The following is a 26,787-nucleotide window of genomic DNA, read 5'->3' as shown; positions in this document are numbered from 1 at the left end:
AGTAAGGCATGAGTACCAGTTAAAAGCTTTCTCACATTCTTCACATTTGCAGGGTTCCTCTCTAGCATGAACTCTCTTATCTTTTTTTTTTTTTTTTCTGAGATAGAGTCTCTCTCTGTCATCCAGGCTGGAGTGCAGTGGAGCAATCTCAGCTCACTGCAACCTCCACCTCCTGAGTTCAAGCGATTCTTCCACCTAGGCCTCCAGAGTAGCTGGGATTACAGGTGTGCACCACTACACCTGGATAATTTTTTATATTTTTAGTAGAGATGGGGTTTCACCATATTGGCCAGGCTGGTCTTGAACTCTTGACCAGGTGATCTGCCTGCCTCAGCCTCCCAAAGTGCTGGGATTACAGGCATGAGCCACCAAACCCAGTCAAACTCTTTTATCTTTAGGAAGGGTAGAAGACCAGTCAAAGCCTTTGCCACATTCTTCACATTTTAGAATTTCTCTTCCATATGAATTCTCCTATGTGTAGTAAAGTATGAGTACTGGTTATAAGGTTTGCCACGTTTTTCACATTTGTAGTGTTATTCTCCATTATGAATTATCTTATGTATAGTAAGGGTTGAAGATTGGTTAAAAGCTTTGCCACATTCTTCACATTTGTAGGGTGTCTCTCCAGTATGAATTTTCTTATGTTTAGTAAGGTTTGAGGACCAGTTATAAGTTTTGCCACATGCTTCACATTTGTAGGGCTTCTCTCCAGTATGAACTCTCTTATGTCTAGTAAGAGTTGAGGACTGGTTAAAAGCTTTTCCACATTCTTCACATTTGTAGGGTTTCTCTCCAGTATGAATTATCTTATGATTAGTAAGGTTTGAGGATTTTTTAAAAGCTTTGCCACATTCTTCACATTTGTAGGATTTCTCTCCAGTATGAATTATCTTATGTCTAGTAATTTGTGAGGAACAGTTAAAAGCTTTGCCACTTTCTTCATGTTTGTAGGGTCTCTCTCCAGTATGAATCATCTTATGTGTAGTAAGGTATGAGAATTGGTAGAAATCTTTGCCACATTCTAAACATTTGTAGGGTTTCTCTCCATTATGAATTCTCTTATGTTTAGTAAGGGTTGAGAATACATTAAAGGCTTTGCCACATTCTTCACACTTGTAGGGTTTCTCTCCAGTATGAATTATCTTATGTTTAGTAAGGGTTGAGAATACACTAAAGGCTTTGCCACATTCTTCACATTTGTAAGGTTTCTCACCAGTATGAATTCTCTTATGTGTAGTAAGGCGTGAGTACCAGTTAAAAGCTTTGCCACAGTCCTCACATTTGTAGCGTTTCTCTACAGTATGAATCATCTTATGTGTAGTAAGATAAGATAATCGGTAGAAAGCTTTGCCACATTTTTCACATTTGTAGGGTTTCTCTCCAGTGTGAATTCTCTTATGTGTAGTAAGGTAAATGAATCGGTAGAAAGCTTTGCCACATTCTTCACATTTGTAGGGTTTCTCTCCAGTATGAATCATCTTATGTGCAGTAAGGTAGGAGTAACAGTTAAAAGCTTTGCCACATTCCTCACATTTGTAGGGTTTCTCTCCAGTATGAATTATCTTATGTGTAGTAAGGTACGAGAATCGGAAGAAAGCTTTGCCACATTCTTCACATTTGTAGGGTTTCTCTCCAGAATGAATTTTCATATGAGTAGTAAGGTTTGAGGACTGTTTAAAAGCTTTGCCACATTCCTCACATTTGTAGGGTTTCTCTTCAGTATGAATTATCTTATGTCTAGTAAGGGTTGCGAATACATTAAAGGCTTTGCCACATTCTTCACATTTGTAGGGTTTCTCTCCAGTATGAATTATCTTATGTCTGGTAAGGTGTGAGTACCAGTTAAAAGCTTTGCCACATTCCTCACATTTATAGGGTTTCTCTCCAGTATGAATCATCTTATGTTTAGTAAGGTATGAGAACTGGCAGAAAGCTTTGCCACATCCCTCACATTTGTAGGGTTTCTCTCCAGCATGAATTATCTTATGTTTAGTAAGGTGTGAGGACTGTTTAAAATCTTTGCCACACTTTTCACTTTTGTAGTATTTCTCTCCGGCATGAATTACCTTATGTCTAGTAAGAGGTGAGGACTGGTTAAAACCTTTTCCACGTTCTTCATGTTTGTAGGATTTGTCTCCAGTATGAACTCTCCTGTGTCTAGTAAGGGTTGAGAACCATTTAAAGGCTTTGCCACATTCTTCACATTGGTAAGAATTCTCTCTAATATGAATTCTTTTGTGTTGACTTAGGTGTAAAAGCATGCAAAATGATTCGCCACATTTTTTACATTTGAAAGGTTTCTTTCCAGTATGTCTTGTCTTATGTGTATTTGAATTTAAAAATTTATGAAAGACTTTCACATATTTATCACATTGAAATATTTTGCTCTGGGTAGTTGTCAAACACTGGTTTAGTTCATTATAACCTTCTTTTTGTACATTACACTCATTCACACTTTTACAGCCTTTTCTTAGCTGTAAATCTTTATGTACATATTTTCCATATTCTCTCAGTATCACTTTTTGGAAAGAATCTTTTATGCCTGGCTGTGGCCAAAGTTCCTGGGCAAAATGAGAATATTTAACTGAAAGAAATAAAAATATCAAATTACTCCACTTACTAGACTCAGATAAATATAGATTACAAATCTAAACTATAACATTATACAAACTACATATACAAGATGATACAGCAAAATACCAAAGGCCCTAATTTTTTATAGACATACATAACAAAAACATACTAACCAAAATACATCTGAGAAAAAATTGTAAATGAGTTAAATGTTTAAAGTACCCCAAGTGAGCACAATGCAAAAAGTCACACAGAAGAAAAAAAGTTTGTTACATTTACCCAACACAGCTGTTCCTTCTCCCCAATATAACATAATGCCTTTAGAAGTAAATTGCCCCAGATGTGGTGGCTCACACCTGTAATCCCAGCACTTTGAGAGGCTGAAGCATTTGGATCACGAGGTCAGGAGATTGAGACCATCCTGGCCAACATTGTGAAACCCCGTCTCTACTACAAATATAAAAATTAGCTGGGCATGGTGGTGTGTGCATGTAGTCCCAGATACTCAGAAGGCTGAGGCAGAATTGTTTGAACCCAAGAGACAGAGGTTGCAGTGAGCCGAAATCACACCATTGCACTCCAGCCTGGGTGACAGTGCAAGACTCCATCTCAAAAAAACAAAAAGAAGTAAATTGCCAGCTGGGCGTGGTGACTCAACCTGTAATCCCAGCTACTCAAGAGGCTGAGGCAGGAGAATTGCTTGAATCCAGGAGGCAGAGGTAGCAGTGAGTCAAAATCACACCATTGCACTCCAGCCTGGGCAACAGAGCGAGACTACATCTCAAAAAAAAAAAAAAAAAAAAAAGAAAGAAAAAAGAAAAAAAGAAGTAAATTGCCAACATTTTATATATATGTATTTTTTAAAAAACACAAGTAGAATGCAACTGCCATGTCCATGGAGAGAGGCTGAGGCAGCCGAGCTCTGGCCTGAGGCACTGGGGCATTGGGATGGTGAAGATGTCAGCTTCCTTAGTCCGGGCAACTGTCCAGGCTGTGAGCAAGAGGAAGCTGCAGCCCACCCAGGCCGCCCTCACCCTGACACCTTCAGCAGTAAACAAGGTAAAACAACTTCTTAAAGATAAGCCTAGCCTGGCATGGTGGCTCACACCTGTAATCCCAACACTTTGGGAGGCTGAGGTGGGCGGATCGTGAGGTCAGGAGATCCAGACCATCCTGGCTAACACAGTGAAACCCCGTCTCTACTAAAAATACAAAAAGTCAGCCAGGCATGGTGGCAGGTGCCTGTAGTCCCAGCTACTCAGGATGCTGAGGCAGGAGAATGGTGTGAACTCGGGAGGCGGAGCTTGCAGTGAGCTGAGATCACGCCACTGCACTGCAGCCAGTGTGACAGAACGAGACTCCATCTCAAAAAAAAAAAAAGAAAAAAGAAAGAAAAAGGTAATCCTGAGCTTGTAGGTGTAAAAGTTGGTGTCCAAACCAGTGGCTGTAATGGCCTTTCTTATACTCTAGAATATACAAAGACAAAAAGAGATTCTGATGAAGAAGTTATTCAAGATGGAGTCAGAGTATTCATCAAAAAGAAAGCAAAGCTAACAGTTTTAGGAACGGAAATGGACTGTGTTGAAGACAAATTATCCAGTGAGTTTGTGTTCAATAACCCAAACATCAAAGGGACTTGTGGCTGTAGAGAAAGCTTTAATATTTGAAATCTCAGGACTCTTCTGGCTGTAGGTTCCAAGAAAACTCCTGGAAGCCTTGGTGCTCACTGCAGAAATCATGTGACTGTCACATCCTTAGTGTGCTGCTGCCTTGTAAGGAAAATAAAGTGATGCATCTTGAAAATGAAGCTAGTGTGTTAGATCCCAGAAGAAATATTTGTATTCTCATTAGGGGACAGAAAATGAGAAGCCATCACTCTCTTTGGATCATTTAGGTCTCTTGCATCCTTTGTTTTAGAAAGAGTTTCATTAAAGTTGCCTTCCTGGGCACCTGTTTATCCATTTCCTGAACAGTGTGCACTCCTTAGCTCTCTACTTAATGGCTTGAACATGCATCCCCCTCAGCATTTCTCCCAACCAGATCGGCAACTCCTAAAATCTGAGACAGGACGTCCTGACTGCTGGTAGTAACATGGTAGTGCATTGTTTTCCCACCCAAACTTAATATAGCCTTTTTATACATTTTTATGAAAAATTTAATTGTCAGATGCCTCATTGTGTACCCTTTAATAGTACCGGGCTAAGATTTTCTTCAACTATAGTACAGATTAGTTCTCAGTGATGGTATTAAAAGGTGAGAAAGACATCATCCATCTGTTTTTTAATTCATTTCTTTTGCCACCTTATGTGCCTGCTCAGAGATAGGATCTCAAGCTGACTTTGATTCTTTTAGTTGAGGGGTCTCTTAAAGCCATCTAGCCCACCTCCCTCAATTCCCTATGTGTGGAAGCAAAACCCCAGGGAGGCCAAAGGACTCCTGTCCACCCCCACACCACAGGCCAGGGGAGAGTGGGGACTCTACCCCCATCTCCTCTTCCTTGTAGATGACACATTCTCTGCCCTCTGAGGCAGTCAGTGAAGGCAAATGGTCTGACTTCTTTATTTGGTCACTATTTTGATAGAATTTCTTTATAATTTGATGGAGATCATATTATTTTTATTTTGAGTGGGAAGAATTTTAAAACCCTTTTATGTGAATTACCATCTTGTTTCTTTCATCTTTGAAACTATGGTTTGTAGCAGAGAAGACACTGTAACAACCCAGAATTATGTTTTTGGAATGTGGTCCTCATTGTGCAGGAGAATATGGGGATCTTTTCTTAAAATTCCCGGTGTGCATATACTTTCTGGTACTTCAGTCCAGTAGCTAAAGTTCTTAATATCTTAGCCTAACATTTTTATCCCCAAATTTTCTTAATAAGTGTTCCTTTTGTTACTTAATTACTGATTTTCCTGGGTTTGACATATTGAGTACTCTATGAGATGACACATAGGCTTTTATTGAAAGCTGATTCTCATGAATTCAAGTAGTTGAGTTCCTTTATGTTTCTTTTATTCACTAAAGTAGCTGGCACAAAACATACCAAAACCTAGAGCAGTAGTTTTATGTAAATGCTCATGAGTTTGCATCAATAATATAATTGTTGATCCACTTATAATTCATGCAATACTGTATGTATGTAGAGATTGAGTTGTCAATTTAAAAAATGTGGCCTTAAAAAAAAATAAAAAAATAAAAAAACACAAGTAAAATACTGGCTCATATATCTTTATTACTTTCTTGTAGGGGCCTTTGAAGACACTGGTTTCTGTTACCCATGACATATAGTGCTGAAAGAGATGGTGGTATAATTTGGAATGACAGTTTGAGTCTGCTGAGATCAAAGGTAAATGTTACAGCAGTGAAGAGACTGCAGGACCACAGAAAGAAAACAGGTGCAGTGAGTGATTACTGACTATTAACAAAGAAGATGAATAATTTCCTTAACTAAAAAATAAACACAAAATTTCAGGCAAGACACATTGTAAGAATATGTCTGAGAGACTCTCAGAATCTCTAACCCAGACAATTGTTCAAAGTATGCCAGGAAAAAGCCACATTATAAAGACTGGGACAGGTAACTTTTTTTAATGTGCAAATTTTAATAAAAGATTAGAATATATATACAACAGGGCAATATAGTTCCAACAAAATTATTATAAATTTTTCAGAAAGAAATAAAAAATGTATACATTAATTCTAAAAATTGAAAATAAATTGAATACTCAATGAGTAAAATATGAACACAGAGAACCACAGAAAATCAGAAAACTGGAAATAAGAACAGAAATATTTAAAATATTAGAAAAACAGAAATTATGGAGGTAAAAAATATAAAAAATAACTGAGAAATCTTTTAAAAATGATGTAAAAATGAAGCAGCTCAACAAACAAACTAGAATACAAAGATATTTATATCAAACACATATGTAAGCACAATTTTAAAAGTCACAGAAAAGAGAATCTTGGGAGCTGCAAGATAAAAGTGATGTGTTGGCTGGGCGCGGTAGTTCAAGCCTGTAATCCCAGCACTTTGGGAAGCTGAGGTGGGTGAATCACCTGAGGTCGGCAGATTGAGACCAGCCTGACCAACATGGAGAAACCCCGTCTCTACTAAAAATACAAACTTAGCTGGATGGAATCAATATAGGGATTGGCTTAGTGGACGGAATATTATGCTTTGTTGTTTGGATATATGGAGTGCAGGAAATGCTGCTAGGATGAGTAAGATAGTAAGAGGGCTAGAACGCCTCCTAGTTTGTTGGGGATAGATCATAGAACTGTGTAGGGGAACAGGAAGTATCATTCGGGTTTAATGTGGAGTGTGGTGTTTAGGGGGTTGGCCAGGGTGTAGTTGTGGTGGCATATGCCCATAATCCCAGCTACTCGGGAGGCTGAGGTAGGAGAACTGCTTGAACCCGGGACGCAGTGAGGTGAAATCTCACCATTTCACTCTGGCCTGGGGAACAAGAGTGAAACTCCATCTCAAAAAAAAAAAAAAAGTTATATTATTTGCAAGAATACTCTTATGAGATTAGATAGCCAGTGGATTCTCAACAAAACTTTTTCAGGACAGAAGGAAACTGTGTGATATAGTCAAATCTGAAGAAAACAGTTATCAAGTGAGTATAATATCATCACCAAATCTGTCCTGCTAAATAAAAAGAAAACAAACTTCAAAAATAACCAAATTTTATAAAGTACATTGGCACTTCCTTACATATAAAAGGTGCTGAAAGCGTTGCTTCCAATGAAAATAAGATGATTCAACAAAGCAACACAAAATCATATTAAAACACATTATTTTCTGGGAAAGATATGCACATACACAAAAATAAACTTCTTAGCATTATCATAATGGCACAGAAGAAATTTTTAATTATTCTCCAAAATTTGAAAGATAAAGGCATAGAAATCATTATAAACATCTGTTAATAAATATACAAATAAAAATATAATTAGCAACATCAAGGACAAATCTGAGAACATATGTAATGAGAAAAAATTTTTGCATGCAACTAAAGTTCATTTTTAACCAGACTGAAATACATTGTATCTTTTAGAGGTTTTATGTTATCCCCCATGTACCACAAAGAATACGCCTGTATAGATACAGAAAACAAAATAAAAAAGTAAAAGCATATCAAAGTAAAAATAAAACAGCCACAGAGAGAAACAGAAAGAGAGAAAATGTGGGACAAAGATGCAAGAATCAAATAGAACAACAGAAAAAATTAGTAAGTCTCTTTGTTTCAGAAAACTTTCCAATCAATAGACACACTTTCAATAAAGAAATTTATTTAAAATTATTAAAAACCAAGATCCAATTTGCCTTTCTACAAGGGTCAGCTGACATCTAATGATAAAAACATACTGAAGGTGGCACGATAGATTTAGACATTGCATGCAAATACTAATCAAATGAGAGTAGAAGAGGTCAAAATAGTGTTACAAAAGCTACATCTTAAGTCAAAAACTGTCATATCTTACATAAATTACTTTAAGTCAAAACTGCAAAGAGACAAAGAAGGACATTAAACAATAATAGGTTTATTAACTGGGAACCTATGACAAATTTGTGTGTGTGTATATGTGTGTGTGTGTCTGTGTGTATGTCACACTAAGGTTCCAAATATATAAAGCAAATATTGACAGACTGGAAGAAACACCTAGACAGCAATATAATTATAGTAGGAAATTTCAATACCCCACTTTCTGTAATAAAAATAAAACAAGACAGAATATTAGTAAGTGAAGAGAGGAATTGAAGGCAGTATAATGCAATTTTTTTTTTTTGAGATGGAGTTGGCTCTTGTTGCCCAGGCTGGAGTGCAATGGCATGATCTCGGCTCACGGCAACCTCCACCTCCTGGGTTCAAGCAATTCTCCTGCCTCAGCCTCCTGAGTAGCTAGGACTACAGGCATGCGCCACCATGCCTGGCTAATTTTGTATTTTTAGTAGAGACGGGGTTTCTCCATGTTGGTCAGGCTGGTCTCAAACTCCCAAACTCAGATGATCCACTTGCCTCGGCCTCCCAAAGTGTTGGGATTACAGGCATGAGCCACCGCGCCCAGCCCGTACAATTATTTTTAACAGAGAAATAGAGAAGAGTCCTCAAGAATATGAGGAAACATATCCTTCTCAATAGCTTATGCAACATTCTCTTTGATAGACCACCTGTTAGACCAAAAACGGAGTCTTAAAAATTTGTTAAATTTGACATTTTATGAATTACATTCTATGACCAAAACGGAATGAAAGTATAAAATGGAAAAAAAGGCTGGGTGTAGTGGCTCACGCCTGTAATCCCAACACTTTGGGAGGCTGAGGCAGGTATACTAAAAATACAAAATTTTTATAAAACTTTTTATAAAAACATGAGAGTTTTTACTAAAAACTCTCATGGTGGTGCATGCCTGTAGTCTCAGCTACTCGGGAGGCTGAGGCAGGAGAATCGCTGGAGGCAGAGGTTACGATGAGCCAAGATGGAGCCTTTGCACTCCAACCTCGGCAACAAGAGTGAAACTCCATCTCAAAACAAAAAACAAAACAAAACAAAAAAACTACAATAAACTTTGAATAGCCAAAGCAATCTTGAGGGAAAAGAACAAAGCAGAAAGACATCATATTTTATAATTTCAGACTATATTTCAAGAATATACTAATAAAAAAAGGATGGAATGTGCAGAAAATTAACATAAAAACCAATAGAACAGTGACCACTACTCTCACACATTTTAGATGTGATGCAAAAGAGAACTAAAAAAATAGTGTAACATAAAGTTTCTCAAAATCATGCAGATATTCGTGTGTCCCCCAAAACAATGGAAATGCAGTCAGATTGTGTAGTCTCTTATATGCCATGAAGAGGACTCTGGCTCTCACTGTAAACTTGAAGGAAAATCAATGAAGGGAAAGTAGAATCCTTAGAGAATTTAAAAGCCTAAGACAGAAGATGGCCCTATGTGACAGTAACAACAAAAAAGAAAACAAAAAAACAAAACACACCTCAGGCTTCCCAGAATCTATTTGCTTTGGAACACAGCTTCCCAAATCACATTATAGGGACTTGCTTTTTTTTTTTTGTAATCTTCTAACCTTTCATCTATGTCAACTGTTTCATTCACTCTCACCTACCTGGGGGTGTGGCTACCATACTGTGTCTCTTCATATTCCAGGGATCTTTTCCTTGCTCCAGACAGGTGATCAGATCTGGCTTAGAGACATCAATACCTGCTTTATTAAAAATAAATAACATGAATCTTGCTCATATTCTCTAATTACCTACCTATTACTGTGCTTAGTAAAGAGGAGGTAATAGAATATTCTAGAAAATTCATCCCAAAATACTATTTAATGACAGAAAGTTCTTAGCATTAAGAAAATATTTTAAATTTGTAGGTCCTTAATTTTGCTACTCAGTGCTCATGAATCAAAAATTATTGGTGGCAAATAGATTTTAACATATGGGCAACAATATTTTATACTACTAAATTTCTGAGATTACCACTACTCTAGAGTGAAGGGTACAGACCAGCTCAGGAATGCAAAAAGTTCAGGTTAAGATAAAACATCTTGAGGAAATTTTTTTCTACATGGATAATTCCTCACGATTTTTTGAAAACAGGCATCAGAAATGTATTTATGCAAAGCATAAACTACCAACAATTATTCTACAAAAATGGAGAAATGAAACTTTTAGTGTATATAAGGAATTGTGTATTAAAGTTATTCTCACCCAAGAACACCAGGTTTCTGAAGTTCTCTAACATCACTTTCCTATACAAATCTTGCTGATCTCTGTCGAGGCATTGCCACTCCTCCTGAGAGAATTCTATGACCACATCCCTAAATGTCAACGGCCCCTGAAACACACACACACACACACACACACACACACATATTTACAAGTGTCCATGGGCAGAATTTATCATTTGAATTAAGGTTAAATGAGAGAGTAAAGAAAATTGGTTCTGACTTACAGGAATGACTAAAATCATCCAACAATTTTAAACACAGAAATATTCTCTAAGGTACTCTCTAACTCTGAAAGAAGAGAATGGTATAAGATCCACAATACCACTGTATATATGATAATTTTATGAACAATAAAGTATAAAAACCAAAGGCATGAACACAAACATGTACATTTTTTAGTGTTATATTTGCATCACAAAGAATGAGTAGTACATATTTTTCAGGCAAAAATGACACGTTCAGTTAGACGGCACCTCTCAAGTTTTAATGTGTACAATAAACTGGAGATCTTATGCAGATTTTTTTTTCAGAAGATGTGAAATAAAAGTCTGAGATTCTGAATTTCTAACAAGCTCACTAGTAATGCCAATGTGTTTGGCCCAAAAAGAATATTTTGTCAAACATCCAGTAAGTGGAAGAGCCTGTGTTTTACCCCATTTTTCTCACCTGTAAACAAAGAGTCTTCATTTTCCAAAGATAGACATACGCAAAGAAAACCTAAGAAAAGCAGCTGACAGATTAAATGTGGTGATTTGTGCACAGCACTTCTTTAGCTACATAAAAAAATACTTAATAATGAGGAGAAAAATAATTAACTCTATAGTGAAATGAATATTTCTGAGAGCTCTTGAAGTATATTTAAAATCAACTGCATGGGGACAAATTTTTGTGATGTGTTGATGCACACCAAAGAACACAGCCTCATTACTGAGATATTGCCCCCCAAAAAGTATAGTCTGAATTTAACCACACAGAAAAATCAGTTTTATGCACAGTTCAAGATGCAGATATCTTCTATGTTCTGTAATTTTTAATAACAATTTAAAGTAGTCTTTCTTTAGTACCCTAGAAAGTGGGTATCTCACAATAATTATTTTTTTCAGAACTTTCAGGGTAATAAATGCCATCCAGTTTAAATAAGCATTTTCTTAATCCTGTTCTGAATAGAGCTAATGAAGAACACATATGAAACCTCAACATTACATGTTCTCCATCTTTACTAAGGACGTTCCCCCAATAGGAATCTTGAGTATCCATATCTTCCCATGTTCAACAGCAACAAGGGAAACATTTTTAATATTGCAGATCAAAAATTCATGGTAAGAATTCTGCATGGCATATAAGAAGTCATGATTTAGAAAGTGTAGAGAAGGCTCTGGGATATAGGCGTGAAATATTTTGCAGAGACCATTGACTATCACAGGAATTTTTTAAAGTAGTTAAACTCATTAGGGGAAAGAAACACAAGTAGAGAAGTAAAGGTTTGCAAGGACTAAATGCATCGCACTCCAGGAGGCAGAGTGGACACAGCTCTTCATCTGAGACATGTTTAGCTAAAAAAAAAAAAAGAAAAAAAGCCATTTTTCCTCTTTCGACATCCTTGGAAATGCTTTTCAGATAACATTCTCTGGAGAAGTTACACCTGCATCTTGAGAAAATTCCTTAAAAGGTATCAGCACCACCTGTTTACCTGCTAGCCTCACAGCCACAGAAAAAAGAACTAAGACCTGCAGAAAAAGGCCACCCATTTCTGTCCTTTATAACAGCAGAGATTCAGGAACAATGAACTGCTCGATGAATATAAAAATATGTTTCTCTATTTCTGTCTTCAGGTGCCTGCTTTTGCCACAAACACCAGCAATTTCTGCTACAGTAATGGAAATATGGGTGACACTGACCTCTCCCTATGAAAACCAAACAGAACAGTCCCTGTGACTAACTTTTAGTGCAAAGGTGGAACTTAACTCTCATGAGTGTATCTTGAACCCCACACAGTTGATTCTGGCCTCACCTTAGAATCACATGAGAAACAATTAAAACAACATGAATACTTTCACCTAGAACAATAAACAGAACTTGTGGAAAGGGTACAAGTAAAGATATTTCTGCAAATTGGCCATGTAATGCTAATGAGAAGTCTAGGCTGATAACCACTTAGCTAAGCATTGCCTCTCAAGCTTTAATGAGCTCAAAAATCACTTGGTAATGTTGGTCCCACTTTATGTAATGTGATTCTGTAGGTTTGGAAAGGGTCCATGGATGGGTGTTTCAAACAAGTCCCCTGTTAATGTTGATGTTGCTCCCCCTGGGCTCATTATTAGCATTAGTTAGAGAAAGCAGGCACAGCACAGAGTCCCTTACATGCCACACTCTTGTCACAATACAATACTTCTGACACCCAAATAAAGACAAAAAATGGAAAGTTTCATATTCTTTGTTGGCTCACTAAAGTTTACAGAGGACACAGAAGGCAGCAATATCTGAACAAGTCTGCATTTAAAAAACAACATGTACACATGAACTAATGCACTGTTTATTAAGCAGATACTATGTGCTCAATAGTATGTTACAGAGCACTGTGCTGGGAATAACACATTATGTGTTATTATTTGTTATTATGTCCTACTAACACCTTGAAAGTTCATACTAAGTGTTCAATAATTCTCAGGATTTAGAATGTAGTTTAGAGAATTTTTTGTGTGTTTATATTTACTTGTTTATGACTTGTAGAGCAGCTACCAGATCTGCAGGAATAGAAAATTTGCTAAATGGAATGTTTCTGTAAGTACTGGCTTTACTACAAAATTTAAAAGTTAAGATCTTAAAATGGATAGTTTATTTTTCTTACGTATCTGCTTTTGGCTTTCAGGATATTGTGAGCAGCAACTCTAGAAAGTCAGCAGGATTTACCCCCAAAAACTTGAATCTTTATAAATCAGTTTTGTAAGGAAAGATTCCAGAGTGGGGCCAGACCTAAATAAGGCCTCCAAAAATGGTGAATCTGATCAGAACTGGGGCAGGGAAAAGAACCTAGGTAGAATTTGTTTTCTACGTCACTGGAGTATTTCCAATTCTGTTTTTCCTAAGCTTACCTAAGAAAAACTTAAATCCCAGCCTGGCACAGTGGCTCATGCCTGTAATCCCAGCATTCTGGGAGGTCGAGGTGGGTGGATCACCTGAGGTCGGGAGTTCAAGACCAGCCTGACCAACATGGAGAAACCCCGTCTCTACTAAAAATACAAAATTAGCTGGGGTGGTGGTGCATGCCTGTAATCCCAGCTACTCAGGGGGCAGAGGCAGGAGAATCGCTTGAACCCGGGAGGTGGAGGTTGAGGTGAGCTGAGATCGTGCCATTGCACTCCAGCCTGGGCAACAAGAGCGAAACTCCATCTAAAAAAGAAAAAAAGAAAAAAGAAAAAAAATAGTTAAATCCCAGAGTTTATGTAACACTAATCTATTTTTGCCACTGCTGTCAATTTTGTAACGTATACTAATAAGCAATTTAAACATATCTTTTAAAGTTTTCTAGGATAATTTTATTAGAAGATAAATATGTATTCTTAGAAAAGTAAAAGAAACACAAATAATAATAACAATTATTCAGTCCATAAATATACCTTCAGGTGATAACTTCAGAAGTCACAACAATATTAAAAAGAAGTGGACCAAGTTTTTTTTTGCACACTTCTATTCACTGTATCAACCATATAATGCTTAATTCAACCATGTATCCAGTTGCTAGTCTAGACTAAAATTTCCTGGATGGTAGGGACCTTGACTGCTTCATCTATTTTTTGAATGACCATATGAAATGGAAGTAATTAGTTTGTTTGAGTCACCAGACCTCCTCTTTGTCTTTCACCCTAGTACCAGAAAACTTGAGAAACTCTCATATGGGTAACAACCAAAGTTATCTCTTGTATGAGGGGGAAAAAAACACAGGATGTCGCCTTTCTCTTACAACGAGACAGAAACAGAACTAATCGTTCTTGTTAGCCCGACATAATTCTACCCTTGACATCCTCAAATGTCTTAAGGACACCCAGGTGATTAGGAGAGGATTCCCAGTGACCCAGGGCTGATGGCCCAGTGATAAGCCAGGCTGGAGAAACTCAGGCTGATTCTAAAACCTGGATCACCTATCCTGATTTTTGCTAGCTTTTGGGTAAGAAGAAGGACGATAATACTTTACTCCAATATCACAATTATTGGTAGGTATAGTTGTGGTCATGGCTCTGGATACTTTGTGGCCTTGATCTCTCATTCTTCAGATGCTTATTTACACTTACAGATTCTATCATCAGATTCTATTTACACCGGGAGCCTCTCACAAACTGTAGCAGGTCACTGAACAAGATTGAAAAGCTTAAAGAGCCACACTCTCAAATGGGGGATTTAAGATTTCTACACTGACATCTCACAATACAGAAAAATGCCTTCTGTTGGTTTTCAGTACATTCTCAATCCAAAGTCTGGCCCTGTCTTGTAAATCCCAGACAGAGGCTAGAACTTAAGTGCAGATTCTAGGTGGGATCAACCTGACTCTGCATCCTTGGGTGTACAGCAAGCAGAGTACAATCAAAGAAGAGATCCCTTCATAGAGGCTGCTCTAGCACATTCTAAGTAATATGTCTACCTAAAAGAAAAAAACTGAGGCAACGTGAATATCAGTAGAGAATTCATCTGGGCCAAGTTTGAGGATTGTAACCTTGGAGCAAAGATACATCCTCCAAAGACTGAGCAAATAAGAAACTGAATCTCTGAATAGACCAATAACGAGCTCCAAAATTGAATTAGTAAGAAATAGCCTACCCACCAAAAGCAACAAAGAATCAGAAAAATTTACAGCTGAATTCCACCAGATGTAAAAATAAGAGTTGGTACCACTTCTACTAATATTATTTCAAAAGATTGAGAAAAGGGGACTTCTTTCCAACTTATTCTATAAAAATAGCATTATTCTGATACCAAAATCTGGCAAATATAAAACAAAAAATAGAAAACTTGAGGCCAATATTTTTAATGAACATTGATGAAAATATCCTCAACAAAATACTGGCAAACCGAATCCAGGAGAACATCAAAAAGCTAAGGCACTATGATCAACTTGGCTGTATCTCTGAAATAAAAGGTTGGTTCAACATACAATTAATAAATGTTACTCATCATATAAACACAACTAAAGATAAAAACCACAAAGTTATTTCAATAGTTGTTTAAAAAGCTTTCAATAGTCCAGGCATGGTGGCTCAAGCCTGTAATCTCAGCACTTTGGGAGGCCGAGGTGGGTGGATCATGAGGTCAGGAGTTCAAGACCAGTCTGACCAACATGGTAAAACCCAATCTCTACTAAAAATACAAAAATTAGCCAGGCATGGTGGCATACACTTGTAATCCCAGCTACTCAGGAGGGCGAGGCAGGAGAATTGCTTGAATCCAGGAGGTGGAGGTTGCAGTAAGCTGAGATCACACCACAGCACTCCAGGCTGGGAGACAGTGAGAGACTATGTCTCAAAAAAAAAAAAAAAAAGAATGAAGCTGGAAGCAATTACATTGCCCCTCTTCAAACTACATTACAGTAACCAAAGCAGCATTATACTGACACAAAAACAGACTCATAGAACAATGCAACAGAATAGAGAGCCCAGAAATAATGCCACACACCTCCAACCATCTGATCTTTGACAAACCTGACAGGAATGTGAAAAGAATTCCGTATTTAATAAACAGTGCTGGAATAACTAGCTAGCACTATGTAGAAGATTGAAACTGGTCCCCTTCCTTACACTATATATAAAAATCAACTCAACCTGAATTGAAGACTTAAATGCAAAACTTAAAACATGCATGTTCATTTCACCACTGTCCACAATTACAAAGATATGGAATAAACCTAACTGCCTATTGATGGTAGACTAGATTGAAAAAATATAATATGATAGCATGAGGTGGCTCATGCTTGTAATGCCAGCACTTTAGGAGATTAAGGCAGGTGTAATGCCTTAGCTTGAGTTAAGGACTAGCCTGGGCAACATGGCAAAGCCGTATCTCTACAAAAAATAAAAAAGAAAAATTAGGCGTGATGGTGTGAGCCTATAGTTCCAGTTACTTAAGGGGCTGAGGTAGGAGGATTCCTTAAGCCTTGAGCCTTGGAGGTTGAGGCTGAAGTGAGCCAAGATCGCACCACTGCACTCCATCCTACATGACAGAGTGAGACACTCTACAAAAAAAAAATAATAATAATAAAGATTTAATCAAAATAAAATATGGTACATAAAAATCATGGAAGACTATGTGGCCATATAAAAACACAAAGCTGGGTGCTGTGGCTCATGCCTGTAATCCCAGCACTTTGGGAGGCCAACACAGGTGGATTACTTAAGATCAGGAGTTTGAGACCAGCCTGGCCAATATACTAAAACCCCGTCTCTACTAAAAATACAAAAAATTAGCTGGGCATTGTGGCAAATATGTGTAATCCCAGCTACTTGGGAGGCTGAGGCAGGAGAATCACTTGAACTTGGGAGGTGGAGGTTGCAGTGAGCAGAAATCACACCACTGCACTCCAGCCTGAGCAACAGAGTAAGAATTTGTCTGGCTGGGCACGTTGGCTTATGTCTGTAATTCCAACACTTTGGGAGGCCGATGTGGGCAGATCACAAGGTCAGGAAATCGAGACCATCCTGAGCAACATGGTGAAATCCCATCTCTACTAAAAATACAAAAATTAACGGGGCTTGATGGCATGCACCTGTAGTCCCAGCTACTCGGGAAGCTGAGGCAGAATTGCTTGAACCTGGGAGGCTGAGGCTGCAGTGAGCCGAGATCGCACCATTGCACTCCAGCCTGAACAACAAGAGCAAAACTACGTCTCAAAAAAAAAAAAAAAAAAAAAAGAATTCGTCTCAAAAAACAAACAAGCAAACAAACAAAAAATACCAAGATTAAGTCCTTTGCAGCAACATGGATGGAGCTGGAGACCATTATTCTTAGAAAATTAATGCAAAACAGAAAACCAAATGCATATTACCATTTATAAGGAAGAGCTAAATAATAACAACACATGGATATAAAGAAGGAACAGTCATGGAAGGCCTAGTTGAGGATGAAGGATAAAAGGACAAAGAGGATCAGAAAAAAATACCTCTTTGGTGCTATGTTTAGGAACTCACTGACAAAATAATCTACAACAAATCCCCATGAAACAATTTTACCTATATAACAAACCTGCACGTGTATGCCTGAACCAAAAAGAAAAGTTAAGAAAAGAAAAACCCAGGCATGCAGAAGAGTGCAATATAACTGGAAAGAACTATTTGTTCTACAGATAGTGGTCCCGGTGGGGCTGTACTCTGATTTATTTCTGTGTCCTTGCAGGCAGATGAGATTATGAACAGGTGCTCCATAATGCTAGGTAGATGGAGAAAACAGGTTACTGCTGCAGATTCAGTGTCTGGGGGTGGAGATATGCCAGAAGACTTGTAGACACTTTTGTGTCTTTTTGGCAAGAAACCCTAGGATCAAATATGCTGTGGTAAAGTTCCTGAAGGTGATGCCTAGTCCTGGGAGGAGTGTGGACACATCAATGTCTAGTGGGTGTGTTTGTGAGTGGGTGGGAATCCAGTGGTGGCAGCTGTGAGACAGAGGGTCTGTCATTAGATCTCCTTTCCTCTGAGTTTTCATTCTCTCACCCTAAGGAGACCTGGAATCACAGGACAATGGGCAGTATGACAGTCTGTGTACAGGAGAGCAGAGCCTTCCATTTTCAGACACGTGGAGTTCCACTGCAGGCCAGGCCTCTGTGATATCTTTCTTCTGGCACCAAATCTGTAGCATTTGCTGAACACCAAGCAATTCTCTAACACCAACTCAATGTCTAACATTTGAATTCTGACACCACCCAGAGTCAGCACAGACCCTGATTCAGGGCTGTCTCACAACATTGTCCTCACTGCAGATGCCAGTCACAAACCCCATAGGCCCATCTATGTGTCTGAGCTACTGTTTAAAAACTGGGGACTCCTGAGCCCTTTCTCAAGTTCAATTATCTGATCGAGCTACTCACAGAACTCAGAAAAACACTGTAGTTATGTTTACCAGTTTATTATAAAATATACAGCTCAGGAAAACTCAAATAGAAGAAATGTATAGGACAAAAAAAGATGTAGAAAGATGAAACACATACATAACCCTAGTAAATAGCTGTGATTAATAAAATTCTTCATTCTTTGTGTTCTCCAGGAACAGTTTATAGAAAGAAATACCCTTCCCATTATGACTTAGATGGTGCTCTCTTTCCTTATTTATTACATAGCCAGACACAGAATCTGTCAGAGGTACACAGCCTCCATTTTGAATAGGGGCTGAGTAAAATAAGGATGAGACCTACCGTGCTACATTTCCAGATGGTTAGATATTCTAAGTCACAAGATGAGATAGGAGGTCAACACAAGATACAGGTCACAAAGATCTGGCTGATAAAATAGCTTGCAGTAAAGAAGTGGGATAAAAGCCACCAAAACCAAGATGGTGATGAGAGTGAACTCTGGTCATTCTCCCTGCTACCCTCCCACCAGTGCCATGAGAGGTTACAAATGCCATGGCAACATCAGGATGTTACATCATAAAGGTCTACAAAGGAGATATATAAATAATCCACCTTTTATTTAGCATATAATTAAAAAATAACCATAAAAATGCATAACCAGCCTATGGAGAAAGCCTTTTCTTTTATTTCTTTACTTTCTTAATAAATTTGCTTTCACTTTATGACTTGCCCTGAATTCTTTCTTGAGCAAGATGCAAGAACCCTCTCTTGGGGTATGGATCAAGACTTCTTTCTACTAACATTTTCCTGGCAACCACAAAAGGACTATACCAAAGAGACCTCTGTCCCTCCCCCAGAAGAATTATCTGTGGATACCAATTGGCTGACTTTGAGTCCATATACCTGGGTAAAGGATGAGATTAGGTTGGAGGCACAACTTAGGAAAGTCAGAGTCTCTCCTATGACAGCGTGGGTTAAAGGAGCCTCTAAAATAAGGCAAGGATGCTCGACTGTACTTGGACTCAAGGCCCAACTTAGGAAGGTTATAGTCTTTCCTAAGATTTAGAAGGTTAGAGACTGTTCTCAGTAAAGTCTCTCTCAACTAAGAACTGGTTTCACACCACTGGATGTTAATTGCTATTCTTTTTGGATTAATCTGTCTTGCACTGTTTGCTGGTGTCTATGAGTGACAGAATTAGGCATCTATAGGACCATGGGACATGGGGAGCTTTTTCCCCTCCAAAAGGGGAAACTTGAGAGCTGATAGGACATCTGGAAACGATCCTTTTGCTACCAAGAAGCGGCTGCCTGAACTTGTAAAATATATTGCAGTTGTACTCTGTGTGTAGAAATGCAGGATAAACTTTCTGGATGTTTTCTTTTTTTTTTTTTTGAGATGGAGTCTCCCTCTGTCACCCAGACTAGAGTGCAGTGGCGCAATCTTGGCTCACTGCAACCTCTGCCTCCTGGGTTCAAGCGATTCTCCTGCCTCAGCCTCCTAAGTACCTGGGATTATAGGCATGGCCTACCATGCCTATAATGCCTGGTTAATTTTTTGTATTTTTGGTAGAGACAGGGTTTCGTCATGTTGGCCAGGCTGGTCTTGAACTCCTTTCCTCAAGCAACCCACCCACCTCAGCCTCTCAAAGTGCTGGGATTACAGGCATGAGCTACCATGCCCAGCCTAGAAGTTTTCTTAAATTAAACACTTATTGATCTTTGAGATAACCCCTTTTTTGAAACTCAGAGTTATGAATGGCCCTCACCATACTGATGAGTTTTGACTGAGCTCCTCTCTATCTCAGATACAAAAGACTCTAATAGCTAAGCAAGAATATCATCACCCCTATACAGCATGAAGTAGGTACAGAAGATGAATTTTCATTCCTCTGTAACCCTTATGATTAAGGGGGTTTTTTTTGTACAAAAGAGGGGGGGAAATGTCAGAGGCGTATTGAACCAGGGCAAATCCATTTTGAATAGGGGGTGGGTAAAATAGGGCTGAAACCTACTGGGCTGAATTCCCAGATGGTTAGGCATTCTAAGTCACAGAATAAGATAGGAGGTCAGCACAGGATACAAGTTATAAAGACCTGGCTGGCAAAACAGCTTGCAGTAAAGAGCAGGATAAAACCGAACAAAACCAAGATGGTAATGAGTGTGACCTCTGGTCATCCTCGCTGCTACACTCCCACCAGTGCCATGACAGTTTACAAATGCCATGAAAACATCAGGAAGTTACCCTATATGGTCTAAAATGGGGATAAATAATCCACCCCTTGTTTAGCAAACAATCCAGAAAATAACTGGCCGGGTGCAGTGGCTCACACCTGTAATCCCAGCACTTTGGGAGGCCATGGTGGGCGGATCATGAGGTCAAGAGATGGAGACCATCCTGGCCATCATGGTGAAACCCTGTCTCTACTAAAAATAATAATAAAAAAAAAATTAGCTGGTTGTAGTGGAGAAAAAAATTAGCTCAGTGTGGTGGTGGACGCCTGTAGTCCCAGTCACTCAGGAGGCTGAGGCAGGAGAATCGCTTGAACCCAGAAGGCAGAAGTTGCCGTGAGTTGAAATCATGCCACTGCACTCTAGCCTCACAACAGAGTGAGACTCCGTCTCAAAAAAAAAGAAAGAACCATAAAATGGGCAACCAGTAGGCCTCCAGACTGCTCTGCCTGTGGAGTAAGCAATTCTTTTATTTCTTTACTTTCTTAATAAACTTGCTTTAATTTTACTCTACGAACTCACCCAGAATCTTTTCTAGAGTGAAATCCAAGGACTCTCTCTTGGGGTTTGGATTGGGACCCTTTTTTGGTAAAAACTTGGCACCTTTTCTTCTTTTTCTCATTAAAAGAGTCAGCTGTATTTGTCTTCAGTGGTCTAAATAAAATTTTTCACAGGCTACTGAACTTTGAGCTACTCTCAATCTGAGCCATTATACAATTTCATTCTATATCCCTCCTAAGAATATGCTGACTTCAGGATAAAACATTCTCTGATCTGAAATCTGATTTTTTAACCCCCATTTGCCAGTCCCCTCCATTCTTTCTAATCTTGTAGGTTCCACTCTATGAAAAAAAGCCATTGTCTACCTAAAATTGCGTTCCTTAAAGTTTTTATAATTGGCATTCCTCCTGTTGCAATCCTGTGTTTGAATTTTTTTTTTTTCTTGAGATGGTTTCTTGCTCTGTTGCCCAGGCTAGAGTGCAGTGGCATGATCTTGGCTCACTGCAACCTCCATCTCCTGGGTTCAAGCATTTCTCCTGTCTTAGGCTCCTAAGTAGCTGGGACTACAGGTGCACATCTCCACGCCTGGATAATTTTTGTATTTTTAGTAGAGATGGGGTTTCACCATATTGGTCAGGCTCGTCTCGAACTCCTGACATCAGGTGGTATGCCCGCCTCAGCCTCACAAAGTGCTGGGATTACAGACATAAGCCACCATGCCCGGCTTTAGAATTCAATTTTTTTTTTTTTTTGAAATGGAGTCTCACTCTGTCACCCAGTCTGGAGTGCAGTGGCACCGCATTGGCTCACTGCAACCTCCGACTCCTGGGTTGAACCATTTTTCCTGTCTCAGCCTCCAGAATAGCTGGGATTACAGGCACCCACCACCACACCCAGTTAATTTTTGTATTTTTAGTAGAGATGGGGTTTCAACATATTGGTCAGGCTGGTCTCAAACTCCTGACCTCAGGTGGTCCGCCCACCTTGGCCTCCCAAAGTGCAGGGATTACAGGCATGAGCCACTGTGCCTGGGTCTGGAATTCAAATTTTTTAACAGAAATCTAACTTTGTAACATATTACAAAGTCTAGAAACTGCCTTAAAACAACTACATGGTCAGTAAGACCCTCCCAGTCCCCTTTTGTCTTAACCTTAACTCATCTGCCTGTAGCTTTCCAGGACTCTGTAGCTTCTGTCAGCAGAAAGGCTTCTTCCATGACTGCAGTGAGCAGGCTAGAACATCTGCAGGAGAGGCTTTCCAGAAAAAACTAACTGGACCTTTAATAACCTACTTTTGCAGTGTCAATATAAGCCTTATCTCTGAGTCACTGGGCTCAAGCTTTAATTTCCATGTTACTGTTCCTCACTTGGTTTTTGAAACTAACTGTTTGAAAAATCCAAAAAAATTAGTCAAACACAGTGTTTATATAAGGAAAGAAAATTTTAAGGTGCCTACATTTTATACCTTAATAAGAAAAGCAAAAGTATTTCTTTCAGAAAATAAATGTTTTATTTTATTAATTCCATTAAAAATCATGCAGCAAACATTTAGTCATGTGGAAACACTTCCAGGCAGTACCAAGTTTCATCTCATAAAATTTAGCATAAAACTCGGAAATCAAGATAACAGAATTTGAACAGAGATATTCACTGTCAAAAATTTACCCTGTGAAAAAAAGGAACTGATGTTTTTATGAATCTATGTAACTCACCAATTATCTACCACATTTTCTTGTGGAAATGTATTCATTTTCTACGCAAAAATGGAATAGAGATTTTTCTTCTTCTTTTTCTTGGTAGCATTCTAAAAGCTAAGCTTGAAATTCTGTTTGAAATCACCCAGCCATAAAAAACCACACCTGAGAAAATTTGTAAACTCACTCTGGGAAAGAAAAAGCTAAGTGAAAATTTTTAACAAATGAAATATATGATGAATTTTTTTGAATCCCACATCTTTTATGCCGTTTGTAAATATTTTTCTACCTTTCAAGCCCTACTAATGTAATGTAACTTACAGCTAAAAAACAGGTGAAAATAAGTGAACAAATCTCTTCAAGGTGACAAATCCAGGAATGGCAGTGCTGGTTAAATAACAGATGTGTCTGACTCATGTTTCAAGTCAGGCCATTCAATCACTTAAGAGATCCTTCCACCCACTCCTGCTCAATTATGTGCTCAAGAACCACCCATTCAGGAGACACTGCACTATTTTTCAGTGACTGCCCCAGGTGCATTTTACTTTGCAAGCTCTTACACCATCTCACTGGAGTCAGTTTGTTGTTGCTTTTGTTGTTTGTCTTTCGGGATACTATTTTTTTGGTCACATATTTTTCACTGTTTTTTTACTCTTTTTCTTTTACTATATTTATTTCATTATTCTTCTGCTCCCTTACGGAATCCAGGGGGCGGAAGTTATTTGTGTTTTCCCCTCATTACCAGCATCTGATTGGCTGATAAACAATGTCTCCATGAAATGGAAGCTGGGTTGGTAGAAGACAATTTATTCATTATTATTATTATTATTATTATTATTATTATTATTATTAGACGGAGTTTCGCTCTTGTTGCCCAGGCTAGAGTGCAATGGCAGGATCTCTGCTCACCACAACCTCTGCCTCCCGGGTTCAAGTGATTGTCCTGCCTCAGCAACCCCGAGTAGCTGGAAATTCAGGCATGTACCACCACGCTTGGCTAAGTTTTTTGTATTTTTAGTAGAGACGGCGTTTCTCCATGTTTGTCAAGCTGGTCCCAAAGACAATTTTAACATATGAAGGGGTTAACTTTTCAAAATAAGAGTACTCCAGAAGATTCCTCTCAGCCCCAGGGTATCCACTTGCCCCCTTGACAGGATACACTCCATACCTCAGGCCGTCCTATGGGAGAAAATAAACCAGAAGCTGATATCCACTAGACACTCTAGCTGACATAACCATGGCAGATATCTCGGTTTATCCCCAGATAATACTGAAACCCAGGACCAGGAAAAAACTAAACGGTGGCTGAGGACACATCACCCCATAAATTTTCCAAAGCAGAACTCTGACCCAAAAAAATTCCGATAACAACTCTGTGCCTAGAAAGATAAAAGGAAAAGACAGAGATTTTCTGCAACACAGTGTCAGGGGATTATTATTTGCTTTCTTTTCATGGAAAATATTTACAAACAGATAACAAACCTTCTTAAAAGCACCATTTGTCTTGGTGTGGTGGCTCACGCCTGTAATCCCCACACTTTGGGAGGCAGAGGTGGGCGGATCACCTGAGGTCTGGAGTTGGAGACCAGCCTGACCAACATAGAGAAACCCTGTCTCTACTAAAAAGAAATTAGCCGAGCGTGGTGCCTGGCACATGACTGTAATCCCAGCTACGCGGAGGCTGAGGCAGGAGAATCGCCTGAACCCCGGAGGCAGAGGTTGCAGTGAGCCGAGACCATGCCACTGCACTCCAGCCTGGGCAACAAGAGTGAAACTCCGTCTCAAAACAAAAAACAAACCAAAAAACCCCCAAAACACCATTTATGCAGGGCGCAGTGGCTCACGCCTGTAATCCCAGCACTTTGGGAGGCCGAGGCGGGCGGATCACCTGAGGTCGGGAGTTCGTGACCAGCCTGACCAACATGGAGAAACCCTATCTCTTCTAAAAATACAAAATCAGCCAGGCGTGGTGGTGCATGCCTGTAATCCCAGCTACTCAGGAGGCTGAGGCATGAGAACCTCTTGAACCCAGAGGCGGAGGTTGTGGTGAGCTGAGAATGTGCCTTTGCAACAAGAGCGAAACTCCGTCTCAAAAAAAAAAAAAAAGAAAAGAAAAAAGCACCATTTAATGCTTTGCCAAAAAATAATTAATTAAAATATGGTATAAAAAAGTACACTACAAAATAAGTGGACAGGCCCAGTGGCTCACGTCTGTAATCCCAGCACTTTGGGAAGCTGATACGGGCGGATCACCTGAGGTCAGGAGTTCGAGACCAGCCTGGCCAGCATGGTGAAACCCCGTCTTTCCAAAAACACAAAAATTAGCCAGGTATAATGGCGCGCACTGTGATCCCATCTACTAGGGAGGCTGAGGCGGGAGAATTGTTTAAATCCGGGAGGCGGAAGTTGTGGTGAGCCGAGATCGCGCCATTGCACTCCAGCCTGGGAGACAGAGCGAGACTCCATCTCAAAAACAAAACAAAACAAACAAAAAAACCCACAAATACGTGATAATGTGAATTAGGGAGGAAAAGCTGGCATTTGGGAACCCCAGAAGAAATTGGAAATTTAGTATCTTACTGCAAGCCAGAGTGAGGCTGGAGAAATGGGGGATGGGGGTTAGACTTAAGACCCTGCTTGGGACCCAGGTGAAAAGTGCAGCAGAAAATCAGTTCCCTGTGGAGTGTGAAAATAATTAAGTGGCAGTCAATTAGACTGAGGTGTCTCTAGTCTCTGGGTTCCTACTTTAATTAAAAAAAATCTAACTCAGGCACATTATTTTTAATTACTACATTCAGAGAAACAAAATTCAGGCTTCACCTACTATAAACTGCCAATTGAGCTCCGATTACATAACCCGGAAATTTTCACCTTTAATGTACAAATTAAGAAACCACGTAACTGTACCTAACCAATTACTAAATTTGGTTTTCTTCATCATGCATTTTACAAAAGACTTTCTTTCAAGCCTCTCCCATAGACCACAAACTACAAACCACAGCTTGGTGCTCTACAATTCTAGAACCACTTTTTGATTACATTATTTAATCAGTTAATTTTTTTTTGAGACAAGAGTCTCGCTCTGTTGCCCAGGCTGGAGTGCAGTGGCACGATCTCGGCTCACTGCAAGCTCTGCCTCCTGGGTTCACGCCATTCTCTTGCCTCAGCCTCCTGAGTAGCTGGGACTACAGGCGCACGCCACCACGCCCAGCTCATTTTTTGTATTTTTAGTAGAGACGGGGTTTCACCGTGTTAGCCAGGATGGTCTTGATCTCCTGACATCTGATCCGCCCACCTCGGCCTTCCAAAGTGCTGGGATTACAGGTGTGAGCCACCGCGCCCGGCCTAGAACCACTCTTTGATTAAATTCTTCTAATATTTTTGCAGCGACTACCATTAACTTTTAATAGGAGATAACAGTAAATGGGAACCCCACGGAACAAACCTCTTCCCATTCATGAACCCGCACCTCAAGTCAGGATTCTCCCCTGACGACCCTCCCACGGTCCCTGCACAATCCGGTAGAGAAGCGGCGCTGCGGGTGCAGAGATCCCCAGAGAGGGCTCCAGGCAATCACTATGCAGGGAAGAGACAGGACGCTCGGGGCCCGGCTGTCGGCGCAACGGCCATCTTACGGCTGAAGGCGACTGAGGCTGAGCTGGGCAAAGAGAACTCGGGGTGCAGTTTGTGGAGCTGACTGCGGGGAGGCCTGAGTCCCGCCACAGCCACTTCCCACCGGTTTCAGCCAGCCCTACCCCTCACTCCGAACGTCGGACCCCGCACTCTCACCATTTCTAGGCTTCCAGGGGGTCCCGGCGTCTTAGCTGTGGATTCCCAATACCTGCAGGTCACAGGACCACAGAGGCTGGGCCTCTAGGAGCAGAGAACACAGAGCAGCGAAGACGAGACCTGGAGCTCCAGCTGCAGCGAGTGACAAAGAACCGGACAAATCCCGCCACATCCCGGAAGCCGTCCTCTCCGCTC

General features: G+C 39.6%; 2 protein-coding genes across 4 annotated transcripts; one reads left to right on the top strand and one right to left on the bottom strand.

The window, feature by feature from the left end:
• Positions 1-27: 27 nt before the first annotated feature.
• ZNF738 (zinc finger protein 738) lies at positions 28-26,787 on the bottom strand. 3 transcript variants are annotated; one of them, XM_063719999.1, is made up of 5 exons: positions 26,593-26,787; positions 23,892-23,982; positions 10,314-10,442; positions 9,713-9,811; positions 28-2,584 (listed from the first exon to the last, which is right to left on the bottom strand). In XM_063719999.1, the coding sequence occupies exons 1-5, from the start codon at positions 26,593-26,595 to the stop codon at positions 534-536; spliced, it is 2,373 nt and encodes a 790-aa protein (XP_063576069.1). In that variant the 5' UTR covers positions 26,596-26,787; the 3' UTR covers positions 28-533. The 3 variants fall into 3 exon arrangements, with proteins under 3 accessions (XP_063576069.1, XP_063576070.1, XP_063576071.1); XM_063720001.1 differs by lacking the exon at positions 28-2,584 and adding an exon at positions 7,683-8,289 and having other exon boundaries at positions 9,713-9,808; positions 26,593-26,775; XM_063720000.1 differs by lacking the exon at positions 23,892-23,982 and having other exon boundaries at positions 9,713-9,808; positions 10,314-10,440; positions 26,593-26,786.
• LOC134760698 (iron-sulfur cluster assembly 1 homolog, mitochondrial-like) lies at positions 3,532-4,253 on the top strand. The gene is made up of 2 exons (XM_063720042.1): positions 3,532-3,661; positions 3,973-4,253. The coding sequence occupies exons 1-2, from the start codon at positions 3,532-3,534 to the stop codon at positions 4,239-4,241; spliced, it is 399 nt and encodes a 132-aa protein (XP_063576112.1). The 3' UTR covers positions 4,242-4,253.

This window comes from Pongo abelii, chromosome 20 (genome assembly GCF_028885655.2).
Source record: "Pongo abelii isolate AG06213 chromosome 20, NHGRI_mPonAbe1-v2.0_pri, whole genome shotgun sequence".
Lineage (NCBI taxonomy): Eukaryota > Metazoa > Chordata > Mammalia > Primates > Hominidae > Pongo > Pongo abelii.
Note: the sequence above shows the minus strand (reverse complement) of the source record. Positions and strands in the feature narration are given on the sequence as shown.